The sequence below is a fragment of the Phascolarctos cinereus genome, unplaced genomic scaffold (assembly GCF_003287225.1).
Source record: "Phascolarctos cinereus isolate Bilbo 61053 unplaced genomic scaffold, phaCin_HiC Scaffold_1;HRSCAF=81, whole genome shotgun sequence".
Lineage (NCBI taxonomy): Eukaryota > Metazoa > Chordata > Mammalia > Diprotodontia > Phascolarctidae > Phascolarctos > Phascolarctos cinereus.
In genome coordinates, this window is record NW_027555514.1 from 276461212 (window position 1) to 276485451 (window position 24240).

At 46.4% G+C, this 24240-nt stretch overlaps 1 protein-coding gene across 1 annotated transcript; it reads right to left on the reverse strand.

The window, feature by feature from the left end:
* Positions 1 to 767: 767 nt before the first annotated feature.
* On the reverse strand, positions 768 to 23024 carry RTCB (RNA 2',3'-cyclic phosphate and 5'-OH ligase). Its single transcript, XM_020982448.2, is given in 13 exon segments — positions 768 to 2672; positions 3453 to 3572; positions 6642 to 6752; positions 7527 to 7715; positions 11352 to 11527; positions 13148 to 13307; positions 14234 to 14390; positions 15353 to 15396; positions 15398 to 15510; positions 16278 to 16377; positions 17561 to 17628; positions 20108 to 20186; positions 22828 to 23024. Coding segments are annotated over 13 exon segments (1518 nt in total). The 5' UTR covers positions 22921 to 23024; the 3' UTR covers positions 768 to 2564.
* Between the last annotated feature and the right edge of the window lie 1216 nt (positions 23025 to 24240).

A 24240-nucleotide genomic window follows, 5' to 3' on the forward strand; every position in this document is an offset into this window, starting at 1 on the left:
AAACGGAGTTCAGAGAGCCAAATGTAAATATCAGAAGACAAAAGAGACTAGATGCAGGGGTTCGTCAGACCTAGTTAGGGCCGCTAGGTGGCGCCATAGTGCACAGCACTCTGGCCTGGAGTGGTGAAGCCTCAGCTTCTGGAGTCCAAATGCAGCCTCAGCCACTTACTAGGTGTGTGACCCTGGGCAAGTCACTGAATCCTGTTTGCCTCAGTTTCCTCATCTGTTAAATGAGCTGGAGAAGGAAATGGCAAACCACTCCAGGATCTCTGCCAAGAAAATCTTCCTTTTCACAATCGGAGGCCTAACAGGAATTGTTCTAGCCAATTCATCACTCGATATCGTTCTCCACGACACTTACTACGTAGTAGCTCACTTCCACTATGTCCTATCTATAGGTGCTGTGTTTGCCACCAAATGGCGTCATGAAGACTCAAATACAAGTGAACAGAAATGACCTAGTTATCGACAACTTCAGAAATTTCCGCCCAAGTACGAGTTTGTGTTTGTACACAGCATGTTTTCTGGTTCACTAACAGCCTTCTCTCACCTGACACTACTCATCTTTGAGTTCCTGTGAGGAATCTCATCCTCTGACTGGAGTAATTTGTTACATGTGGGGATTTCACTTCTAGACGCCGGTAGTGGCCTTCCTGGACAGAGGTGCCCAAACCCGCCCACCCCGGGATTCCCTGGCTGTGAGCGTGTGCCCTGACATGCCTCGGGGCTCACACCCGGCACAGAAACAAAAAGTCATTCACTTTGGCTTCATTTTCAGGTAATTTATTTTAAGTCATGTTTTTCGAATAGGCAAAGAAAACCTTTTAAAACAAGTGAACCCTAATGCTGGCTCCTTTCCTTACAAACTTAAATACTAACAAATAACCTAAACACGGCCCAAGTCAGATGGGGAGGCCGAGGGAAGGCAGAGCAGTTTCTCTACTGCGCCAGAAAACAGCATGCCTACAAACCACCAAAGAAATACATTTCAGAAAGTCTAATAAAAGTTAATTTTGTGTCATTAAGATGAGCTAAGCCATCATTCCCCAAACTGACGTCAGTTTGCTACAGTAAAAATTCTTGCTTTGAATTTGTTTCAAAAACATGAGTTGCCAGGCAAGCCCCAAGATGTACACTGGAGATTCTGGCCACGCCAGCGTGGGCTTCTCACTGTGAAGTGCCCTCCGGTGACCACTGGTGGGGCTGCTCCTCTGTGCCACAGCTGCCCGGGGGGAGTGGGTCTGGTTTGAAGGCGTGTGTAATCTAAAACGATCCCCTGGTGGCTCATCGATTAGTTGGTTAGTCAGTTTTGTTTCCCAGGACAAGTGTGGGGAGTCACTCTTTCCTAAGCATGTACCTCACCTGAGAGGCATGCTTCACCGAACATCTCCCCACCTCCCCAGTAGAGAACAGGTGGGAGAAGTATTTCAGTGAAATTATGATGAAGGGGATGAGCTTTGTAAGAAGGCAAGTCTGTTTCTGGAAGCAGAAAAAAAGACCAAGAAAACTGGCAGCACCTGACGGCAATCCTGGGAAAAACTCATTTTCTTTATAAGCTAATTCTCCTACAATTCTCATATAAAGCATAAATAATCTACGGTAGTTTCATGACACTGCCACCTTTCCTGGCTGCTCAGATGCAGCAAGGCCTCAGTGCCAGGCCATTCATTCACCATGAATGGCCCCTTATCAGCTCCTTCGAAGTCACAGAACTAGATCAAACCCCCTTGGTGGTCCCAGTTCAGTGCCCGATGCCCAAACTTAACTCCAGAGCTACACGGTTAAGTGCATGCCCACTTAACCACAGGGACCAAGCACTCCACATGTCCAATACAGTCATCACAAAGACAACCACTGAGTCACGTGGGCATCTGCAGCCATCATCACTGAGAGAACTCACACACACAGAGCCAGCCCTAAGGAATGCCATCTGTCATTTGCATGAGGTGTTGGGCCAGCAGGCAGCCCCAAACCTTGCCTTGTATTTAGAATAGGAAGGAAGCTCTGGCTATGGTAAACTAAAACACCTGGCCTTTCTCTCCTGCCACTGTTTCTCTCCCCTAAACTTGCCCCGCCCTAATAGAGCCCTCTCAAAAAAAAAAAAACCCAAAAAGAAAAAAGAAAAAGGAAGCAAAGTCACTCTTCAGCCAGGATATTTCCCAAGTCAGTGATGGTAAACCCCTCAGGCAAGGATGATGCCAGGGAACCCGAAAAATCCCCCGTGGAACAGAATGTCCCGATGCTTGTACCATCTATCAGACTGGGAGGAAAACTTAGCATTAAGACAGGACTTGTTTTCAAGCACTCTGAGGATGGGACCACGCCAGGCATAAGCAGTGACCGTGGCTGGACCACCAGGGTGATGAGCATGTTCATGTGTTCCTCAGCACGGGCCTCTCTAGAGGTGGTTCTTCACCATATTAGATCAGTCAGTTCGGAAGGTGAGATGTGCCAGGCACATTCTGAATCAGGTAGGTCAGTAAATTGGTGTCTGAAGAGGGCATGAATCTGTGTCCGGCCAGGTCTGGTCACGTCAACGGTCTCAGCTGAGCCCAGCTGGGACGTTAGCCTTTGATAACGGCAATTGGTCTCAGTTTAATCGCTTTCTTGCTGATTCCAGCATCATGGCAGGTGTTCACAACATCTGTCACATTTTTATAAGACTCAGGAGCCTAAGAAGGGAAGAAAACAAGAGATTTAAAATTTTGTAAAGGAAGTCTTTGAGTCCTGAGTATAAACACTACTTTCTGAAAATGCATGCTCCTAACCAAACCTCCCACTCTTCTTTACAAAGACTATGTGCAAAACTTAAAACATATGGCAAAGGCAATATTTACAAACTGTGACACCCCTCCTCACCCCCCAACACTCTTTTAGCCTACTTACTATTTAACAAGAGAAAAAGCTCCCCTGCCCTCACCTCACCTCCTCCCAAACAAGGTAAATTTGTTTTGGGTAAATCTTAATGTTGCTCATCTATAAAGTGAGCTGGAAAAGGAAATGGCAAACCAGTAAACAAACGGACAGACACGAGTGAACAACGATGATAAAAAGCTGGAGGCTTTTACACGAGGCAGTTAACTGGGTCAGAAAGAAGCTTCTGACTGGGGAGTCATCTGAGTGACTTTACCATGGGGCTTCCCAACTTTATGGTGGTGTTTGTTCACAATGAATTGTCAATGTTACTACAGAATGATCCTACTTTGTGCAACCTTACACGGAATATGCTCGTGTATGGATCACATACATGACAGACCAGACTAAGGAGGGATTCTTTCTACACTGAGCCACAAATTAAGAGTGCGACTGAGAATACAAAATACGGTCTAGTTTTAAAAAATTTACACAATTTATATGAATAGCAGCCAAAGTGCTTCCCAGTTGTAGCTGCTTCCATGCAAAGACGTGAAATATAAAGCTGTCACGTGAAGGATCATGGAGATCTCCCTTACCTCTTCCATCACCAATTTCGGGGAAGCAACCCGGATTGCGATGCCCATGTCAGCCAACTTATCTAAAACATCCTGGAAGTCTAAGTTACGTCGAGATTTTGCTCGGGACAATGCACGACCCTGGAGGGAAAATAAACACATTTTAATAACACGAACTAGGGACCGAGAGTCTTTGGACTAAAAGATAACTACACAGAAGCTGTTGGGCACACGTGTGCCCATGTGACAGGATTCCCTGCAGTACAAGAAGTCCCCCCCCCAAGAGACTGAGCCTGAAGTTGCCACTCTGAATCCAATCCCCCACTCTGTGAGAAGCCCAGATAGGGAACAGTCCTCGGCAGGTGTGTGGGGCAGCTTCCTCCCAGGCAGGAATCCCTGCCGGGCAGTATGCCCTCCAGCCTGACCGAATGCCCCTCCCAGCTGGCAGACTTTCACACAGATCTGATATTTGCAGAATTGAGGCCTAAACTTTCCTCCTGGTGATATTCACCCCAAGGTCCTCTTTCCATCATCCAGAGAACCCTGGAATCAGTCTGTGGAACACACAGTGTCAACAGCATTACACAGAAAGGTGCAGTTTAAACGTCATTTCATCTGAGTTTCAGTCTCCTTGTCTATGAAATAGAGCTAATACCCACACTACCGGCCTCTCAGGACTGGTACAGTACGCACATCAGTAACCCCTTTTTACAGATAAGGAAACTGAGGTTCAGGAATCCAGGACACGGCTGCAGGTCTTCAGGCAGAGGCTCTTTATATAAGAGCAGCAGACTGTGGAGAGTGTGGAAGGAGTCTCTAGCAGTGCCCAAGAGAGAAGGTGCTCAGAGACCAAGGACTCCAAGAGCTGCTGATCCAGATTATAATGTCTGTAAGAACAGTAAGGAACATAACCTCTTGGCAACATCCGATGTCCTTTTCATAGTCTATTCTCGCCAAGCGACCTCCTAGCTACTTCACAGACTCCCTTAGGAGAGACGTGACTGTCGTCCACCAATGTCTGAACTGTCACCGGGCAGACGAGGGACAGATTCATTCTACTTGGTTCCGTGAGGCAGAACTAGATGTGACGGGTGAAAGCAACAAGGTGGCAGGTTGTAGCTTAACCGACGGAACTAGCAATCCCAGGCCTATCTGAAAATGGGCGAGACAACCAATGGGTGGCTCAAAAGAAGTGACCCTTCAAGGTCTGATGTTAACGCGGCGAGAGTGGATGACAGCAGGGACGTCCGCCTGGCCCTGAGCTGCTGAACATCTCCACCAGCACGTGTGTAAAGGCAGAGCTGGCACACTCATCAATTCATGGGATGATATGAAGTTGGCAAGAAGAGTCAGCACACTGCTTGACAGGATCCAAGAAGAGCTCCACAGGTTAAAGCACTGCGGCATCTACTACGATGAAATTCAATGTGGATAAACGTAAATCGGTCTTACAAAAAAATCAAGTCCAAAATGGGCAGGCATAGTTGGACAATTTAAAAGAAAAGAAAAAAAAGAAGACGACCTAAGGGCTTTAGAGGACCCCAAGCCCAACAGGTCAGCAGTGTGGCCTGCATTTCCAGGGAGGGAAGGGGCAGACTCTCTAAACTGCTGCCCTTGTCAGACCTCCTCTGGAATGCTGCAGAAGGAAACACCAATAAAAGCTGGAGAGCCCCAGAGGCAGAGGTGACCACGATGGCAAAAGGCCCTGGCAAGATGACCAGAAAGAATGGTGTGTGTTTAGTCTGGAGGAGGAGACCCAACGGGGTACAGGGGCTGGGGATCTGAAGACTCTCAGGCGTCAGAGGGACGACGTTTCTTCTGCCTGGCCCCCCAGAGCAGACCCAGAAGCCGAGGGAGAAGAGGCAAACGTCGGCTCTGTGTGTGAACAACCCAAGAGGAGGGGACAGCCTCGCCTGGTGGGGGGCTCCCCTTTCTTGCTCATCTCTGACCAGACTATGGAGGATCACGCTTGTCAGGGACACTGGGGGGATTCCTCTGAGGCAAAGGCGAGATGAGACGAGACGGTCACTAAGGTCTCCTTCGTCTCCTCAGATTCTGCGAGTCTATGTAAATGCCTTGTGCCTCAGGTGAGGACTGGACGAGGTGACCCCTGAATTTCTTGACCTCTAGGAGTGGTTCTCAGGCTGGGGGCTACCAGGCAGCCCAGCAGGTAGGGGCAGAATTCCTGCACGGGGCTCAGGGATTCACATTCAATGAAGCTTGTCCTTTTGCGATCAGAGATCTTCTCAGCCAATGAATGCTCACGGTACAACTTCTATCATGTGAAGGGAGACTGACAAATTTGTTATGACATTAAATTCTCCTATTTAAAAAGGTTGGGAACAAGTGATGATTAACTTTTTCTCCAGAATAGACCCATCCAGGGTCAGGAAGAGTTGGTGTCCAAGAGTGATACCCAAGCTGGTAGATCTGTCTCCTTCCACGCATGGTCAATCCCCAAGGGATTTCATCAGGACACAAACCTTCTCTCCCAAAGTAGACTGGCAACAGGTCCACACTCAATAGTCAGAGAGTAATGTGGTGGCATGGGGTTACAGTCAGCCCTGACCCCAGGTCTTCCTGACTTCAAGGCCACCGTCCCCTCTGTTCCCATGCCACCATGTTTCTTGATCAGTTTCTGCAGGGCTCTGAATACAGACCAACATTTTCGCCCTCCTCGATCTGGCTTGTACACGTGCATCGCGTGACCGTCACCCCAGGGAGAAAACTGGAGAAGCCACCAAGGGACGTCCCATACAACTCTCTGACTCGCTCACCTCTGGCTTCCCAAAGTGCTGCCTTCCACATGCAACGGACGCTTCTGACGATCAGAAAGGAGAGTCGTGACTGTGAGAATGAAGCCCAGCGAGAGCTGCAGCGAACACTATTTCTGTGGGCCACCCTGTGTCCTCATGTTTCAGCACATACTCAAGTATCTCACTTTGGGAGAGGGCATCTCCAACGCTCCCCTTCAAAGAGGACTCTGGCTTAGGAGTGAGGGTGGTGACAGCAGGGATCACTTGCAGGGACAAGGTGATGTCCACAGGGAAGCCATCAAAGTCACCCCTGCCCACCACCCAGTGTGCACTGTGTGAAGCACGCTCAGTAAGAAGTGTGATATATCTGAACCCTTCCAGAGGGAATGAAAATGAGAAGGCTTCAGGAGGGAGTGAAAGCAGGTCACTTCTAAGGAGAAACTGTTGTACTTACAGCTCCGTGACAGGTTGTCCCAAAGGTCTCCGTCATGCCCTGCTCAGTCCCAGTGAGAACATAGCTGCAGGTTCCCATGGTTCCCCCAATGAGCACTGGCTGTCCAGTCAGCTGAGGATGCAAACAGACCCATCACATGAAAACCAGCACAGCACAGCCCTCAAACCCCACAACTTTAAATCTCTCTAGGCTTTGTCAGGTGTCAGAAGAATCGCCTTGGGTCCTTGCATACTTCTGCCCCATGTCGGGACAGGGTAGGTCCAATACAACCAGCCAGTCTAGGTCTGACCACGTCACTCCTCTTTGAAGAAGCAGTTTGAGGGGTGGGGTGGGAGGTGGAAATAGGAAGCTCCTCAGGGGGCTGCTGAAACAGCCTGTGCAGGCAGAGGCAGGGGGAACAGAGAGGAGAAGTGAGAAACAGCTTCCAAGGACCGCGATTTATTCACATTAATTACGAAGACCCTAGAAAGTGTCAGCATCCTGGGCTGGCAAGCGCCTGGGAGGGATAGAACAGGGTCTGACACCAAAGTGCCGAGAAGAACAAAGGAAAAGGCTGAGATTCTCAAGCCTTGTTTTGTTGTCCCCTGGGATAATTCCAGTTTCAGAAACCAAATTCATTGTGCTTCCTACTAGCACAAAGATAATTTGATACACATGGATACATAAAATCATAGGATCCTTCTAGAACCATCTATGGTGAAATCACGTAGATCCCCTAGGCTGGGTACCCACGTTCTCTGGGACTTCTCTGCCCGCTGGGCAGCATTCCTGGGACCAGAGGGGCAGAGGCTTACAGCAGCTCAGCTCGGACTCCTTCCCACGGATCTACACTGATTCTCAAAGACTCCTCCCCCTGCCAGGCCTCCAAGATGCCCCATCCCTGACCTGGTAATCCACAGCAATGAGGGGGTGGTGTGGAGGGAAGGCCCGGGTGGACCCCTTCCTGTGCACCAGCAGCGTCCGTTCTTTGCCATCCACCACGTGCTGCTCCACCTTGGCGATGTTGTGGGAGACGTCATAGATCACGTGGAGGTCCAAGTCATCAGGTGTCGTGTTGAAGACCTTGGCAAAAGCCTGAGCAACACCAAGTTTGGCTTTGGTTTAAAGCAGTCAGGACTAACTATCCTAAGTACTGAGCGAATTCATACACACACACACACATGCACGCACGAACACACGTGTGTGCGCACACACACACACACGCATGCACGTGCATGTGCACACATACCCCCCCCCCCCAATGCTGGCTCGACTGTTCTTCAAGTAGTCCAAGGAGTCTCAGACCCTCAACCAATGGCATCCACCCTCAAGATGGTGACCAGAAATGACCACTGAAGACTCTGCCCTCCACTCTCTTGTCACACAGCACCCCCCCCGCCCCGAGTCCACAGGACACAGTCTTCCCTCTTGCCGCCCCCACACCCTCCATCTTGCATGCCACACTGGGTTACTGAGAAAAAGAGTGAGGTTTTATGGAACCTCCGAGGCCACTGACTTGGCATGTCTGCGTGAGGATGACTGGCTAAGCATCTGAGTCTCACCATGCTTCTAGTCTGTCTCTGCCCTCCGAGCTAAATCAGGGACAAAAACCCCGTGGTCTCAGGGCTCTCAAGGCCTGTAGGAAGTTCCCTGCCATAAAGAAACCCCCCTTTGTCTTCTTGGTCATCTCAGGCTACCTATGAGCTTTTTGTTTTAACATGGGGCCTGCTCTGTCTCTTTCTACCTTTTCAAAAGGTTTATTTTTGTGTCTTAAAAAAAATCACCTCTTATCTTCTACATTATTGATTTGGTTTCCTAAAAAGTTAACATGCTATTTTACATAAGGAGGAAGTGCCATCCCTGAGGGAAAGTCCTGTGTCCCAAACAAGGACGACCAGATACTTCCTCTGGCCTGGGCAGCACTGGAAAGAGCAAAGAGCTTTTCCATCTCTTGGCTGAGGAAGGCCCTTGAGCCTAAAGGCCCACTGCTGATCTTTTGGGAAGGTTATAGCTCCACACTTAAAAATCAGAGTTCCCTGGAATACCGAGGAATTGCAGGCTGACACACCCATCAAACAGAAAAAGAAATCTATTCCCAAAGAGAACACAGCATTCAATTGCTTCTTCAGAAAGGAAGGCATCCCATCAGTGTTAGGTATGTGAGACACAGCAGTCAATGACTACAGCAACTGACTATGTGATAAACCCAAAGACCCCAGCTTCTGGGATAAGAACCCACTATCTGACAAAAACTGCTGGGAAACTGGAAAAGAGCAGGGCAGAAAGTAGGCACAGGCCAACATCCTAGACCCTACACCAAGAGAAAGTCAAAACGAGTACAGGATTTAGACATCAAGGCTGATAACTGTAAGCAAACTGGAAGGAATAGTCTCCCTCTCAGATGTACGGAGAACAGAAGAATTCATGACCAAACAGGAGATACAGAGAACATCACAAAATGCAAAATGGATCATTCTGATCACATTAAATTGAAAAGTTTCTGCACAAAGCCAATGCAACCAAGATTAGGAGGGAGGCAAAAAACTGGCAAAGAAATTTTATAACCAGCGTCTCTGATAAAGGCTTCATTTCCAAAATATAGAGAACTGAGTCAAATTTACAACAATACAAGTCATTCCTCAATTGATAAATGGTCAAAGGATATGAACAGGAAGTTTTCAGAGGAAGAAATTAAAGCCATCTATAGTCATATGAAAAAATGCTCTAAATCACTACTGATTAGAAAAATGCAAATCAAAACAACTCTGAGGTACCACATCACACCTATCAGATTGGCCACCACGACAAAACAGGAAAATGATAAATGCTGGAGAAGATGTGGGAAAATTGAAACACTAATGCATTGTTAGTGGAGTTGTGAAATGATCCAACCATTCTGGAGAGCAATTTGGAACTATGCCCAAAGGGCTATAAAATTGTGCCTACCCTTTGACCCAGCGATACCACTTCTAGGGCTATATCCGAAAGAGATCACAAAAATGGGAAAAGGAGCCACATGTACAAAAATATTTATAGCGGCTCTTTCTGTGGTGGTCAAGAACTGGAAACTGAGGGGATGGCCATCAACTGGGGAATGGCTGAACAAGTTGTGGTATATGAATGGAATGGAATACTACTGTGCTATAAGAAGCGATGAGGAGGCAGACTTCAGAAAAACCTGGAAAGATTTGTATGGACTGATGCTGAGTGAAGTGAGCAGAACCAAGAGGACTTTGTACACAATAACAGCCACGTTGTGCGATGACTAACTCTGACAGACTTAGCCCTTCTCAGCAATGCAAAGATCTAAGACATCTCCAAAGGTCTCATGATGGAAAATGCTATCCACATCCAAAGAACTCTGCAGTCTGAATGCAGATGGAAGCAGAGTATTTGCTCTCCTTTTCCTTTGTTGTTTTGTTTTATTGCTTCATTCTCATGGTTCCTCCCATTGGTTCTAACTGTTCTTTACATCATGACTATTGGGAATATATGCTTAATATGAATGTGTAAGTAGAGCCTTTATCAGACTGCATACCGTCTTGAGGAGGGGGAGAAAATTTAAAACTCATAATCTTATGGAAGTGAATGTTGAAAACTAAGAATAAGTCAATCAGTTAGGAAGGAATCCCAGAAATGCTGGGGGCTGACAAACAATTCTTCCCCAAAGTGTCGATACCACCTTCAGAAGGACCTACCAGCTGCCCAGGTGCTGAAGCTGTCGAGGAGGCCAGATTTCTTACCAACAAATGCCAAGCTGGGTCTCTACAGCCATGATTTTGTGCGAAGGGTAAGCACATTTCAGTCACAACAGTTTTATAATTAAATCACTAAAAGGAAGATCTTAGCCTGGCAACTTGAGAATCAACAGATTGTGAAGTCAAAATATCTGCTAACAGCCTGGCTGATGCTAACAAGGGGAGCAATAGTGTTAGAAATGCTATGACCAGGACAAGTAAGCTTTATAAGCTAGTCACCTAAGAAGAGAGACCAAAGAGGAAGCCTGATGCATTCCATGGAAGAAGGTGATCTGCAATATAGCTAATTAACGAAGGCTTCAAAATTTAAAACAAACAAAAACCTCAAACCAAACACTCATCTACCCTCAAACACAGTTTAGGGTAGCTGGGTAGTGCAGTGGATAGAGCGCCCGGCCTGGAGTCGGGAAAACATCTTCATGAGTTCCAATCTGGCTTTAGGCACTTACTAGCTGTGTGATGCTGGGCAAGTCCTGTAACCCCATTTGCCTCAGTTTCCTCATCTGTCAAATGAGCTGCAGAAGGAAATGGCAAACCACTCCAGGATCTCTGCTAAGAAAACCTCAAATGGGGTCATGAAGAGTTGGACATGACCGAAATGACTAAATAACAGTTTAAAACTGAGCTGAGATTCTTTAAAATTTCAACATCCCAAGAGTGGGAAACATGCTGCAATTCAGTTGCTAGTAGGCAGACACTCCAGGAAAGTGTGCCTTTTGTGTGGTTCTGGCCTGGCCGCTTTGCCAAGTGTCAGTCCTCTTATTCAGTAGCCTAGAATGAAGGGATAACTACTGATTCCCATGACAACTGTTAACTAAGTGAAGAAAACACTGAAGTGTGGATCCCTCCTTCACATGCCCCGAAACTCATCATGTGAATCACCAAAACAAAACTCCTCTGCCCACATCGTTAGGTTTCAAGGGCACTACACCACGCCAGAAACACCGTCTCCAAAGAGCACTTGGAGTCCCACCTGTCGGGTCAGGAACGTCATGGAGGAGCGGTTGACCCAGGCGTAGTTTCCGGCAGCCGCCATGCCCTTTAGGTAGTCCTGCCCCTCAGGGGAGCTGATCCGGGCGCACGCCAACTGGCGGTCATTCACAATAATCTTGTCTCTCTTCATAGCTTTTTCCATGGCCACCAGGGCATCTGGAAGAGACAAATAGTTCATATCACATAAATTTCATAGGCCTTGATGTGCAACATAACCATGAAGTTATTATTGGTTATAAAAAAGTAAACCTGCAAATTTATCCTTAAGAACATTTCAGTACTACAGAGAGTTTGTTCATTCTACAAACAAATTTATTAAGCCTCACAGACAATGCAGGGGACTGTGGGATATCCAACAGTGTTATCTATGGCATGGTCGCTGCCCATAGGGATCTTACCATCCCCATCACAGCTAGCAACATCATTAGTGTAGAAGCAGGAATAATAACCGGGCTAGAAATTGCTGTTCTCCAGGAGCAAAACTGGATGAGAATGAACACAACGGATTAATTTACAATGACAAATCACAGTTTATCAACATCATTCCTACTGTGAGGCACGTTTATGATGGATGGATTTCAGATAGGTGATGAGTCTGTTAATCCTATGAAATGTTAGAATATATGGAGATACATTATTAAAGGTTTCCAATACTTATGGAAATATTCCCATAGCTGAAAGTCAAACCAAGGAGTGTATATTAAGCACCTACTGTGTGCCAGGCACTGTGCTGAGCACTGGGGACCTGCCCTGAAGAGGCTCACAATCTAACAGGGGGAGACAGCCTAGCCAATAATCACGTATGAAGAAGATACAAGATACGCTGCAGACAATGAACAGAGGGAAGGTATGAACATTCAGGGCATTGGAAAGGCTTCTCCCAGAAGCTGGGATTTCAGCTGAGACCTGCAGGCAGGACAGAGAGAGGGAGAGAGAGGGAGAGAGAGGGGGAGAGAGAGAGGGAGAGAGAGAGATTGAGAGAGAGACTGAGAGACAGAGAGATTGAGAGACAGAGAGCGAGCGAGCATTCCAGGCACGGGGCAAGGCCAGGGAAAACCTGCTGAGAAGGCAGATGGAGGGATAGGCTGGGGCCAGTCATGGGGTGGACAATACAGGAGGAGGTGGAAAGGGACAGGGCTGCCAGGACCACAGTGACTCAAGCTTTCCCACTGCCTCTAAGCTGGTATCCTAAGAGATCCCGCTTTTTCCCTTCTCTGCTCCCTCCCATTACCATCACGCTTCTCTCAGATCACTAATACTTAAGCAAAGAGCTGGTCGTATCTCTCCTGTAAGAAAACCCTTCAACAGCTTCTTCCTGCCCTGAACAGTCCATAGCCCAGAGTCCAAGGCCCTCCTGCCACACCTCCACGCCTTTGTCTATGCAATTCCTTACACCTGGAGCACCATTTCCCCCACTTGCCCCATCACTACCTGCCCTTCAAGGCCCAGTTTTAATGTTTCCTCCTCTGTGAGATTTCTCCTGAACAGTCCTTCTTCATCCCTTAGGCCTCACCCCTTAAGAGCTTATGATGTATCTTTTTATATCTGATGTGTGTTCTTATCCCTTCCCCTGGTGTCCCCCGCCCCCCTCCAAGCACAGGGAGCTACTCAAAGGCTGGACTTGATGGCCTCTTAGCCAGATCTTTGTATCTCCCCCAGTACCCAGCAGTTACTCCTCATCTACCACACACTTGACACCTGTGGGTCCCCAACCTGCCTCCAGCACCTGCCAACATCGCAAAGTTCCACAGGCCAAAGGGGAAGCCCAGACCATACCTGTAGCTACCTGATGGCCCAGGCCTCTGCTGCCGCTGTGGATCATCACACACACCTGTCCCTTGTGGTCAATGCCCATCTTCTTAGCAGCGTACTCATTAAAAATTTCATCCACAACTTGGATCTCTGCATAATGATTTCCTGCTCCCAGGGTCCCGAGCTGTCAGTGCAAATAAAACAAAACAAACCAAATCCACCCTGGTAAGATGGTTCCCACCTAGATCGAATGACACGCCAAATCCTGTCACAACAAAGAACATTACAGAAAAGCTTCTGAGCCCCAGCTGATGGCTTACTTCTAGCAGTATTCGCCGTAACAAAAATAATTGGACAATGCCTTCTAGTTTACTGATTATTAAAGAAGACATCATAAACAGCATACCAACAGCAAATGCTTCATTAGTTAGCTAAAAGTATAGGTTCTCAGACGTTTTGTGCCCTGGCCTAAACACCATCAGCTAAAAGGCAGATTTCCTTTTACAGGTACACAGACTCCTTCGCTAAGAATTTTACTGACTCCAGTATGAGAAAATATTTCAAATTTGGGGGCAACCAAGTTCAGGATAATTTCAGCACGGAGGCACAGTTGGCCTCTAAAGCAAAAGTCCAGGATCATACAAGACTTTTTGTACAACCAGTGAATGAGTTTGATCTTAGGGTCACAGAGACACGCCACGGTACATTCCAGTGTTTCTGCTTTTTCTGACGCCTGCATCTCTGGAGGAGGAGGATGGTCCTGCACACTCTTATTTTTGGAATCCAAAGCTCCCTTGGCATGTGATCCATAATACTGGGCTGTCATTCACCAAAATGGCAGGCCTGGCGATGGCCATCCACTGGCCACGAACTCCTGTTAGAGACTGGAGGCCTGGAAAGTTTCTAGAATGACAGAGGGGTGACAGACGTCCCAAGAAGCCGAGGCCCCAACCAGGCCCTGGGTTCCTCTCCCAGGCTAGCACCTCCTGCTGCTTCTCCTCAAGGCTGGAGGCGTGGGGATGTGGTCATGAAATGTAAGACAGATTTTAAATAAAAACAATGTGTAAAAGAGAGGGCTGCTGACCCGAAGGGCCGCCTGGGCAGCGTTACCTGAGGAAGGCCTCTCTTTTTAGCCCTGGCGGAGACCTTGTTGGGGTCAGCCTGCAGCATGCGCCCATATTCCTCACAGTGTTCCTTATCTTCTGCCCAAGCGTAGCCTTCTCGTAGAGACCAGTCCACCCCCATCTCCAGAGCCTCCTCTAAATCCCTGAAATCAAAGAGCTGTGGTCACTAAAGGGTCAAAACTCAGGCCACACAACTCTGTTACAAGTACCTCCTCCAACATTTAAAATAACTCCACGTCTCCAAAGGCAGACAGAATATTGGATCCACGCTATAATGACACAGTCTGGCCTTTCCCCCTTATATGAGCTCATCTGATCCCAAGCCCTATGAGGTAGGGAAAATGCAGCACGAAGACACCTCAAGACCCCATAGGGAGAGATAGTAAGTAGGTCAAGAGTTGCCTTGGTCTGCATGGAATCGGTATTTCTAATAGGGGTTGTCATGCCAACCATGAGTATTTTCATCCCAGAAGTCCTGTTTCCCTGCCTTTGTGTAGACTGACACCGGCCATCCCCAAGCTGCCTCTACTTCTGGCTCTGCATTCTGAAGCTAAGCCGTTCACATATAAAGTCCTAGGGGTGATGCAATCTATATCCAGATTTGTAAAACCTCTTCTCCTACATCAGTGTAACCCTCCCACCATGGCCTTTCCTTTAGCTTCTTCAGGGCTGAGTTTCCTCATCTTTAAAATGAAGGGGGGTGGCCTAGAATGCCTTGCAAGTCCCTTCCTACTCTAGGGACAACATCCTATGAGCCAAGGTCCCTGGAGTTTAACAAACACTCTTTGATCCTCAGCCTTGGGAACTTGACCTGGAAAGAACGAGCACCCAACACATCATGTCCACCATCTTCATTCAAGCTGTGGAGGTCTTGGCTTCATTAGAGGCAAAATTCCATTACAAAGGTATTGTTAAAGTTCTAAGATCATTACATTGGCCTCCAAGACACATGGCTGGATTCTTTTGTGTTACTGAAACGAATCAATAGGTGGGTTTCTGCTTGGAGCTTAAAAAACTCAGGACGCTTCTCTGGAAGAAAAAAAAACCCCGCCCCCTCCCAAACCTTCGAAAGAGAAACATATGCACTGATCGGTTCTGGCCTCACTTGGCATTCATCGGGATCACGCCTTTGGACCCCACCCCGACGGGGAATGTGGTCAAACATGGCCTGGGCCAGCTGCTCCTTCACAGGCTGGACGTCACTTTCATCCAGGTTGGTTCTCAGCAAGCGGACGCCACAGTTGATGTCAAATCCGACACCACCTATGGAATGAAGACAACCCGAGCCGGATCAGTAAGTCCTGGTGAGCTGGCAAATCTATTCCTCACTTTTAACAGACATAGGAAGGGGGCAGGTACAAGGAATAGAACATGGAAGGCAGGATGGAAGACCTGGGCTCACATCCCAGGGGGCAAGTCCCCTAAGCTCTCACAGCCTGAGCTTCCTCATCTGTAAAATGAAAATATGACTCGTGTGATGTCCCTAGCTCACAGCGCTGCTTCTTAAAGTACTTTATAAACGTAAGTCTTTGGCAATGAAATGTTGGTAGCTCTGCTGCTCATGACAAGGCAGAACCTTTTAGTTTATTTAGACTTCTGTTTCTGTCACCACGAATTGGTCTCAGTTGTGCTAAGGTAGATAGCACAGCAATGCAGAGGATTCAGGGGCTGGAGAGGCCGCACTACATCAGCAAATCATGTCCTACAGCAGGGAACCGGACCCAGACTTTGTTTTTGATTCCTAGTTAAAATTCTTTCAAAGCAACAATCGAGGTTTCGGAGTAGCTTGCTTTTAGTGATTGCGTAACAGCAGGGATGCAGGATGCAGCTGAAAGGGGAAGAAGCATGTTTCAGCAAATGCCCATCTGGTTCAATGCTTTAATGTGCACTGATCCCCTATGATCAATTTCCTTACTCAGCAGACTGGAGGGAAATTACTGCACTTTTCAAACTACTGATCACGGCCCCTGGTCCACGGAGAGAAGGTCATCAGTTGGGGGGGGAGGTGTTGGGTGTGTCCACGACCTTACCTGGGGACACCACGGCCTCTGGGTCACTCATGTCAAAGGCAGCCATATTCCCAATAGCAAATCCATAACCAGAATGGACATCAGGAAGTCCAATAGATCTCTGAAAAAGATTTTAGAACACCCACAAATGGGGACTATCTTTTCTTGGAGCCTCTCAAAACCTCTTTCTCTCTCCAACCTTCTGACCTGAGTTTACCCACCACTAATCAAGAGCTGGCAGCCTATCCTGTGATAAGACTCTGACCCTAACCCACATGGGGCTCACACAGTCTAGCTCAGAAATCGGAACGTTTTCTTGTCCACTTGGAGCTCATCAGGCCTTCTTTAAGGGTAAAATCCTCCACATACAAAGCTGAAAATGGGAAAGGCGCCTGTGTAGAGCTCCTGAAAACACACAAGCCCCAGTCAGAAGCCACTGGGCTAACAGGCTGCTGAGAACTGTCTTTCCCAGCTGAACATGGCAGATGTTTTCATCTACTCTGAGAACATCTAAAAAGCGACCCATGGCCAGTGCAAATCACGACAACCCAGAACCAAGAGAACGAATCGATCGATGGAAATATGCTCTAATGGGAGAACTCTGGGCTCAGATTAAACCCTGGCTCTGACGCTTACTAAATCCCAAATGAGGACAATGCTATTTGCAGTAACTACCCCACAGGGTGAGGAAATTGCTTTCTTTGTAAACTTTAAAGCTCTAAAGAAACGCTTAACTGTTACGGGCTAGTTTACTTCACGCGATTTGTTTGTTTCTAAGATCTAACAAATGACGGCCGTTCCGCATAACCGTGCAGAGCAACATAAAGAAAAATGACCAAGGCTCTTCTCCAGGCTACAGGAGATGCTGAGGGAGCCAGGGCCTGGGAGGAGGAGTATTCGTTTCCCATTTCCAACCCCATTTGATGAGGAGCTGCAGGAGCCCCTCTCACCTACTTCCTGGGCCACTATCTGCCTTTACCAATAAATATGTCCAGAGATAGCTGTCTCCTCCACCCCCATTTCCACTCATGTTCCTTTATTCTCTTTGAACACAGCAACACATGGCAATGATACTGACAAGCTGATCAATCAAACGCAGCAGAAGCAATCAAAGACAAAAGTCAGCAGGATTCATTTTGAACTTGGGTGGCTTTCAGCCAAGCGAAGCTACCAAGTCCACGGCATTACCGGCTGGAAAATTCCAAGATTCCCAGGAGGCCCCAGTCTGCTTCAGCCTCCACCCACTTGACAGACCATTAAACAGAATGGAAATGGCAGCAGCAAGATTCTGGACTCTGACTCACGTGGACAATCCCAGGTAAGGCTGCCACGTTGCCGATCTGTTTCATTGCTGGCAAGAAGCCACCAACACCTGAAGAGGAAAACAGAAGACAAGGAAAGGGCATTTTCCTTCATAGAACATTTGAGTAAATATATTCATAATTTACTAAGAGGGCAGAAACAGCCTTTCTTGTCCCAAAGGCAAAATGTTGCCTTAAATCATGGGGAGCTGGTTGACACTACTCACATCACGTGGTGGAGAAGGCTGGATTGAGAGGGAGGAGTCCTCAAGCAATAAATATACTTCTAGGGAAGGAAAAGAGGGTATCTGCACCAAATCCTACATGTCACCATGACATTTCATAGAAATCCACAGGAGGAAGTTGCCAATATGCTGATAGAGAAGCAGCCTGGTATATGGCGTCCAGAGTGCTGGGCCAACCTGGAGTCAGGGGGCCGGGCTAGACTCCCCACAACACCGACGGGCTGAGGGCCAAACTGTTTAATTCCTCTTTGGGTTTCAGTTTCCTCAGCTATCAAATGGGGACAATTCTATGATCCTCAGGTATGTACCATAGGTGTTGTCACCCCACTGGCAGATGAGGAAACTGAGACTTAAAGAGGTGATATCAGCAAGCAAGAGGCCTGTAAGCAAGAAAGTGCCACAGGGGATAGTCAAACCCAGCTCTCTCCTAACTCCAAGTCCAGCTAGGTGGCCCAGTGGACACAGCACTGGGTCTGAAGTCAGGAAGACTTTGAATTAAAATCCAGCCACAGACACTTACTAGCTGTGTGACTCTGGACAAGTCACTTAACCATTATTCAGCTCAGTTTCCTCAATTGTAAAATGGGGATAATAATAGCACCTGCCTCCTAGAGTTGTCATGAACAATGAGATAATCGTTTAAAAAATATGCTTAGTGAATCCAAGTCATTCCCCAATTGATAAATGTCAAAGGATATGAACGGGCAGTTTTCAGAGGAAGAAATTAAAGCCATCTATAGTCATATGAAAAAATGCTCCAAATCACTATCGATTAGAGAAATGCAAATCAAAACAACTCTGAGGTACCACATCACACCCATCAGATTGGCCAACACGACAAAAGAGGAAAATGATAAATGTTGGAGAAGATGTGGGAAAACTGGAACGCTAATGCATTGTTGGTGGAGATGTGAACTGATCCAACCACTCTGGAGAGCAATTGAATGTGCATACCCTTTGACCCAGCAATAGTGCTTCTAGGGCTGTAAAAGGACCCACATATACAAAAATATTTATGGCAGCTCTTTTTGTGGTGACAAAAAATTGGAAATTAAGAGGATGCCCATCAATTGAGGAATGGCTGAAAAGCTGTGGTATATGAATATAATGGAATACTACTGTGCTGTAAGAAATGATAAGCAGGCAGACTTCAGAAAAACCCAGAAAGACTTGCATGGTCTGACACTGAGTGAATTGAGCAGAACCAGGAGAACGCTGTACACAGTAACAGCCACACTGTGCAACGACTAACAATGTTGACAGACTTAGCCTTTCTCAGCAATGCAAAGACCTAAGCCCTCTCCAAAGGTTTCATGATGGAAAATGCCATCCCCAGCCACAGAAAGAACTATGGAGTCTGAGTGCAGGTCGAAGCAGACTATTTGATATGTTTTTCTTCTGTTTTGTTTTATTTTCTCTTTCTCGTGGTTCCTCCTATGGGTTCTAACTCTTCTTTACAACATCATTCATGTGAAAATGTTTAATAGCAATGCATATGTATAGCCTATATCAGATTGTGTGCTGTCTTGGGAAGGGAGGAGGAGAAAAATTTAAAACTCAAAAGCTTATGGAAGTGATTGTTGATAAATCAAAATAAATTAATAAAAAAAATATGTTTAGCACACTGCCTGGCATATAATAGACACCTAATAAATGTTTATTTCCTTCTCCCACTTCTTATCTCTACACACCATGCTGCCCATCAGTGTATTTACAAATGGCCTCCCTAAGGTTATATAAAATAGTAGCCACAGGCACATGTCTGGTGGTGCCCAGCTATCCTCATTTCCTTCCCTGGAAGCAAGCTGAATACTTAAGGAATGACTTTCCCATCTCAAGCCATCCTTCTCTGCTAGGTTTTTACTTGCCTAAGATCACAAAGGTCTGATGTGGTGGAGTCAGCATTTGAACTCAGAACCTCTGACTCTAAATACAGTGTTCTTTCTACTATTCCACAGTGCCTCTTTCTTCAGAGAAAGAGCAAATCAGATAAAGTGTGTGTAATATCATTATGTATTTCGGGAGGTTCAGCTCAACTGATTCATGTTTTTCATATAAAACACCCGTCAATTTTTACAAAAGCAGCTGAGGTTTTTGTTTGTTGTTATGTGATACTACTTTGAGTTCATTTCATCAGGAGTAAATACTTCTTTGGTATCATATCAACACGTGGATACTTGTTATTATTTTGGCTGAGTTTTTATACAATTAAACCCTATTCTGATTTTCTCAAGGAAGGAGGGAAGACAGGACAGCCGGCTGGCAGAAAAACCAATCGCTTCCACCCAATGCTTGGTGTACTTACCTCCACCTCGGCAGGCATTCCTTAGCTCCTCAAACATTAGCTTCTCAAGGGGATCATTCACGTAGAACACTCCTTCCACCTGGGCCAGACACAAATGAGAAAGAAACCATATCATAAAGGGCACGAGAGCTCCAAAAGAGAAGGCTGGCCACACTTTCTTCTGTCATCTCTCCCTGCTCCAGATCTTCATTACTTGGTGTGTAAACTTATAATACTGTCCTCCACAATAACGATCGAAGATGGGGCCTGGGAAAAGGGTCACCAATATTTTTTCAAATGGAGAATTGCTAACAGTATGGGGAGCGTAAGCGCCTTGAGGGCAGGGGCTGTTTTGTATTTGCGTTTGTCTCCCCAGAGTCTGACACTAGACATAGTATCCAAGCTTTACTAAGTATATGTTGAATTGAGTCACACATTATTGTTTTCATTTTGAAAAACCTTTTATTGAACTACAGTAATAAAACATGGAATTTATGACTTTATAAATTGAATAGCACTACAGTCTTACAGAAAAAGACAAAGTTCTAAGAGATCTTGTGTTTCCAAAGCAGTCATCAGTACTGAAGAAACTGACCCTAACAACCCAATAAATTTTTTAAATAAAGCCAGTTTTGAGACCTTACTACACATGCCATCATTTCTGTCTTTAAAAAAGGAAAATGGATTTGTCCAACAAATATAAGTTTACTAAATGCCTAACAGGGGCAAAGCAATAGAGTAGATGCTGAGGAATATTCAGATAAGAAGCACAAACATAAATAAGAAATATGCCTTGACTTCAAGAACACAGGAGTTTGGAAAGGGGAAAACAGGAATGGGAAGAGAAAAAGCATTTATATAGTACCTACTCTGTTAACAGCTTTTTTTTAAAAAATAAATGTTATCTCATTTGATCTTTACAACAACCCTGCAGGGTAGATGTTGTTATTATCCCCATTTTATAGTTGAGGAAACCAAGGCAAACAGAAATTAACTGACTGGCACAGGGTAACGAAGCTAGTGCCTGAGGCCAGATTTGTACTTTTTCCTCACTCTGTGTTCATCTCTCTATCCACTGAACTACCAGGTGTTTTGAAGACCTTAACGCTCTGTATAAACATAGGGAGCTCCCTAAAGCTTAGAGAGGTTTACTTACTAATCCCTGGCCACATAGCTAGTGTCTAAGGTAAGATTCGAACCCAGGTCTTCCCAACTCCCAAGTCCACCACACTAGCCCTTTCAGGGTCCTGCTTATTATCATCACCAAAGGAAAGATCATTTCTCTTGGGGAGCATGAGGGAGGACTTTGTGGAAGAGGTGATAACTAGTCTTGACAGATGGGGAGGATGTCTTACTGGGTGGCCTGGGGGAGGGCAGAAGAGGGTTAGTGAGGCAGGAGGTGGGGCCCAAGAATGGTGAGGAATCTAATCTGTTTGGAATGGAGGGGATGTGAATGGAAACTGTGTAATAAAACTGGTTGGTATAGCTTGTGAAAAGCCTTAAAAGTTTTTTTGGGGGGGCCTGGGTAGGGGAGAGAAAGAAGGAACTGTGCTAATAGTGGTCAATGTTTCACAATTATCAAGACTGGTCCAAACGCGTTCAGTTAATTAGACAAAATAATAAAACAAATTATATAATTATGACAAGAAACGTCCAGCACATTTTTCTTTAGCGGAGATAAAATGCTATCAGAGACAGTCCTGGCTAACTGAAAGGCAACAAAACCAGACGTTTTATCATCTGAGGAACGTTTTGTTCTTTTCCAGCATGTTTATCAGAAAGGAAAATCATCGCTGGGCAAACAGTAACGACAAGGGCCAGAGAAAGGGTCTCCAGGAGACTACCCAGGGGGCCACGGAATTAAGGCAGCTACTTATTGTAGGTTCTGCAAATGCCTCCAGCAATGACCCCAGACCAGGCCTCAAGTTAAAATGTTTATTGCCGTCATCCTTAAGGTGACTGTTTTTCTTTTTTTGGTCCCACCTCAAATCCTGAAACTACAAGGCAGACACACCTCTTTGGTCCTGCCTTCCCTCCCTTAATCATTTCCTATTTATCCTGTATATTGCTTTGTCTGTCTCCTCTGAGTGCCGGCTCCCTGCTGGACTGATTGCTCCTAGAGGGCCGGGACCACCTTTGGTCTCTTTTGTATCCTACAGCTTAGCTCAGTGCCTGGCATACAGTAGGTGCTTAATATAAGCTTATTGCTTGACTGCTGTTTCCCTGTGAACTCCCCGACAGCAGGATGCCTTCTCTCTCTTCTCGCACTCCCCTCCCCCCAGCTTGGCACAGTGCCTGGCACATGGCAGCGCCTTAGCGAACGTTTATTAGTCGATGGCGTCGTCACTGGCTTCCCCGAGTTACTCCGCACCTCCTCGGATCAGAGCTGCTGCTGGAAGGGGCCTCAGGAGAGACCACCGAGTCCAACCACGTAATTTCACAACACTTATTAGGTGCCTACTGCGTGCCGTGCTTACTAACCACAGGCTGAGCGAGCGCTCTGAGGGCCGAACGTCCGGGGGTCACGGCCTGCGGGGGGAGGGGAGGAGGCGTCCCGGCCACCAACGGTGAATCGCGGGGTCTCAGAGCGTTAGCGACGGGAGGCCCCGCGTGGTCCGGCCCCTCACGGCGTCCGGCGCAATCGCTGGAGAAACTGAGGCACAGCAGGGCTTTGTTCACACGCACACCCCACTCCTGCCTCCCGGGGATGCCCCGGGGCGGGCCGGGCGGGCCCCGCTCACCTGCATGTTGGGCACGAAGCCCTTCTTGATCCTCCAGCAGTTCTTGTGGATCTTGTCCAGATACTGCAGCTCGTCATTGTAGCTGCGGCTCATGGTGGCTCCCGGGCCCGGCTCGCCTCGGCCTCCTCAGCCCCGGAAGAAGCGGCCTCAGGTACCGGGCGCTATGCCGCCTACTCTGACTGCGCAGGCGCAGGCGCAGGCGCAGGCGCAGGCGACCGTGGCACGGGAGAAACGGAAGCGGAAGCGACGGCGACGGGGCGCGGCGAGGCTCAAAAGGCTTCGCAGAGAAAGCCTTCCGCACCAATGACCCTTGACTGCCCCCTAGTGCTGACTCTTCTCCTTTTCTTTTTCTCTTTCTCTTTTGTTTCCATTCTTTCCTTTCTCTTTATTTTTCCTTTCTTGTTTAACTCCCCATCCTTTCTTTTTCTCTTTCTCCCTTCCTTTCTCTTCCTCCCTTTTTATTTCTCTTTGTTTCATTATTCTTTCTTTCTCTTCCTTTTTCTTTTTCTCTCTTTTCTTTCTCATTCTCTCTGTTCCTTTTTCTGTTTTCCCTTTCTCATTCTTTTTCTTCCTTTCTTTTTCTCTTTCTCTCTTCCCTTTTCTTCCTTTCCTCTTGTACTTTCTCTTCCTCTTTCTTTTCTTCTTTCTTTCTCTTCTTTTCCTTTTCTCTTTCTTCTTTTCCTTTCTTTTTCTGTTTCTCTTATTCTCTTTCCTTCTTGTTTTCTTTTTTCTTTCTTTTCCTCTCTCCTTTCTTCTCTTTTCTTTCCTTCTTCTCCTATTTGATATTGATTTTGATCTTTATTCTTGCAAATGAACAGCCACATAAGAAATTACATTGTTAAATACTTTGTATCTGCTAAACTATAGCAAATTTCGGTTTTTTTGTGATGTTATTTATTGGCCATACCTAAACATCCTTCTCTTCAAAAATAATTTTTTTTAAATTAACAAGCCTTTTTATCTCTCTCACTTCCACCCCACAACTGAACAAAATTGAAACCAAACTCTCATAACAATAATATTAATAACAATGATATTAGTAACATCACTATCATAACGACAATAATGTAGTAACTATAACTATATATTCCCCGGGCAGCTAGGTAGCACAGAGGATAGAGTGCTAGGTGTGGAGTCAAAAAGACTCATTCTCCTTACTAGCTTACTAGCTGTGTGACTCTGGGCAAGTCACTTAACTTTGTTTGCATCAGTTTCCTCACCTGTAAAATGAGCTGGAGAAGGAAATGGCCAACGACTCCAGTATCTTTGGCCAAGAAAACCACAAATGGAGTCGGAAAGAGTTGGCAACTGAACAAGGACATGACAATATTAATAATTATAGCAACACTATTAATAGTGACAGTGTTTATATACCTAAACTGATAGTAATATCAATGATATTAGTAATAATAA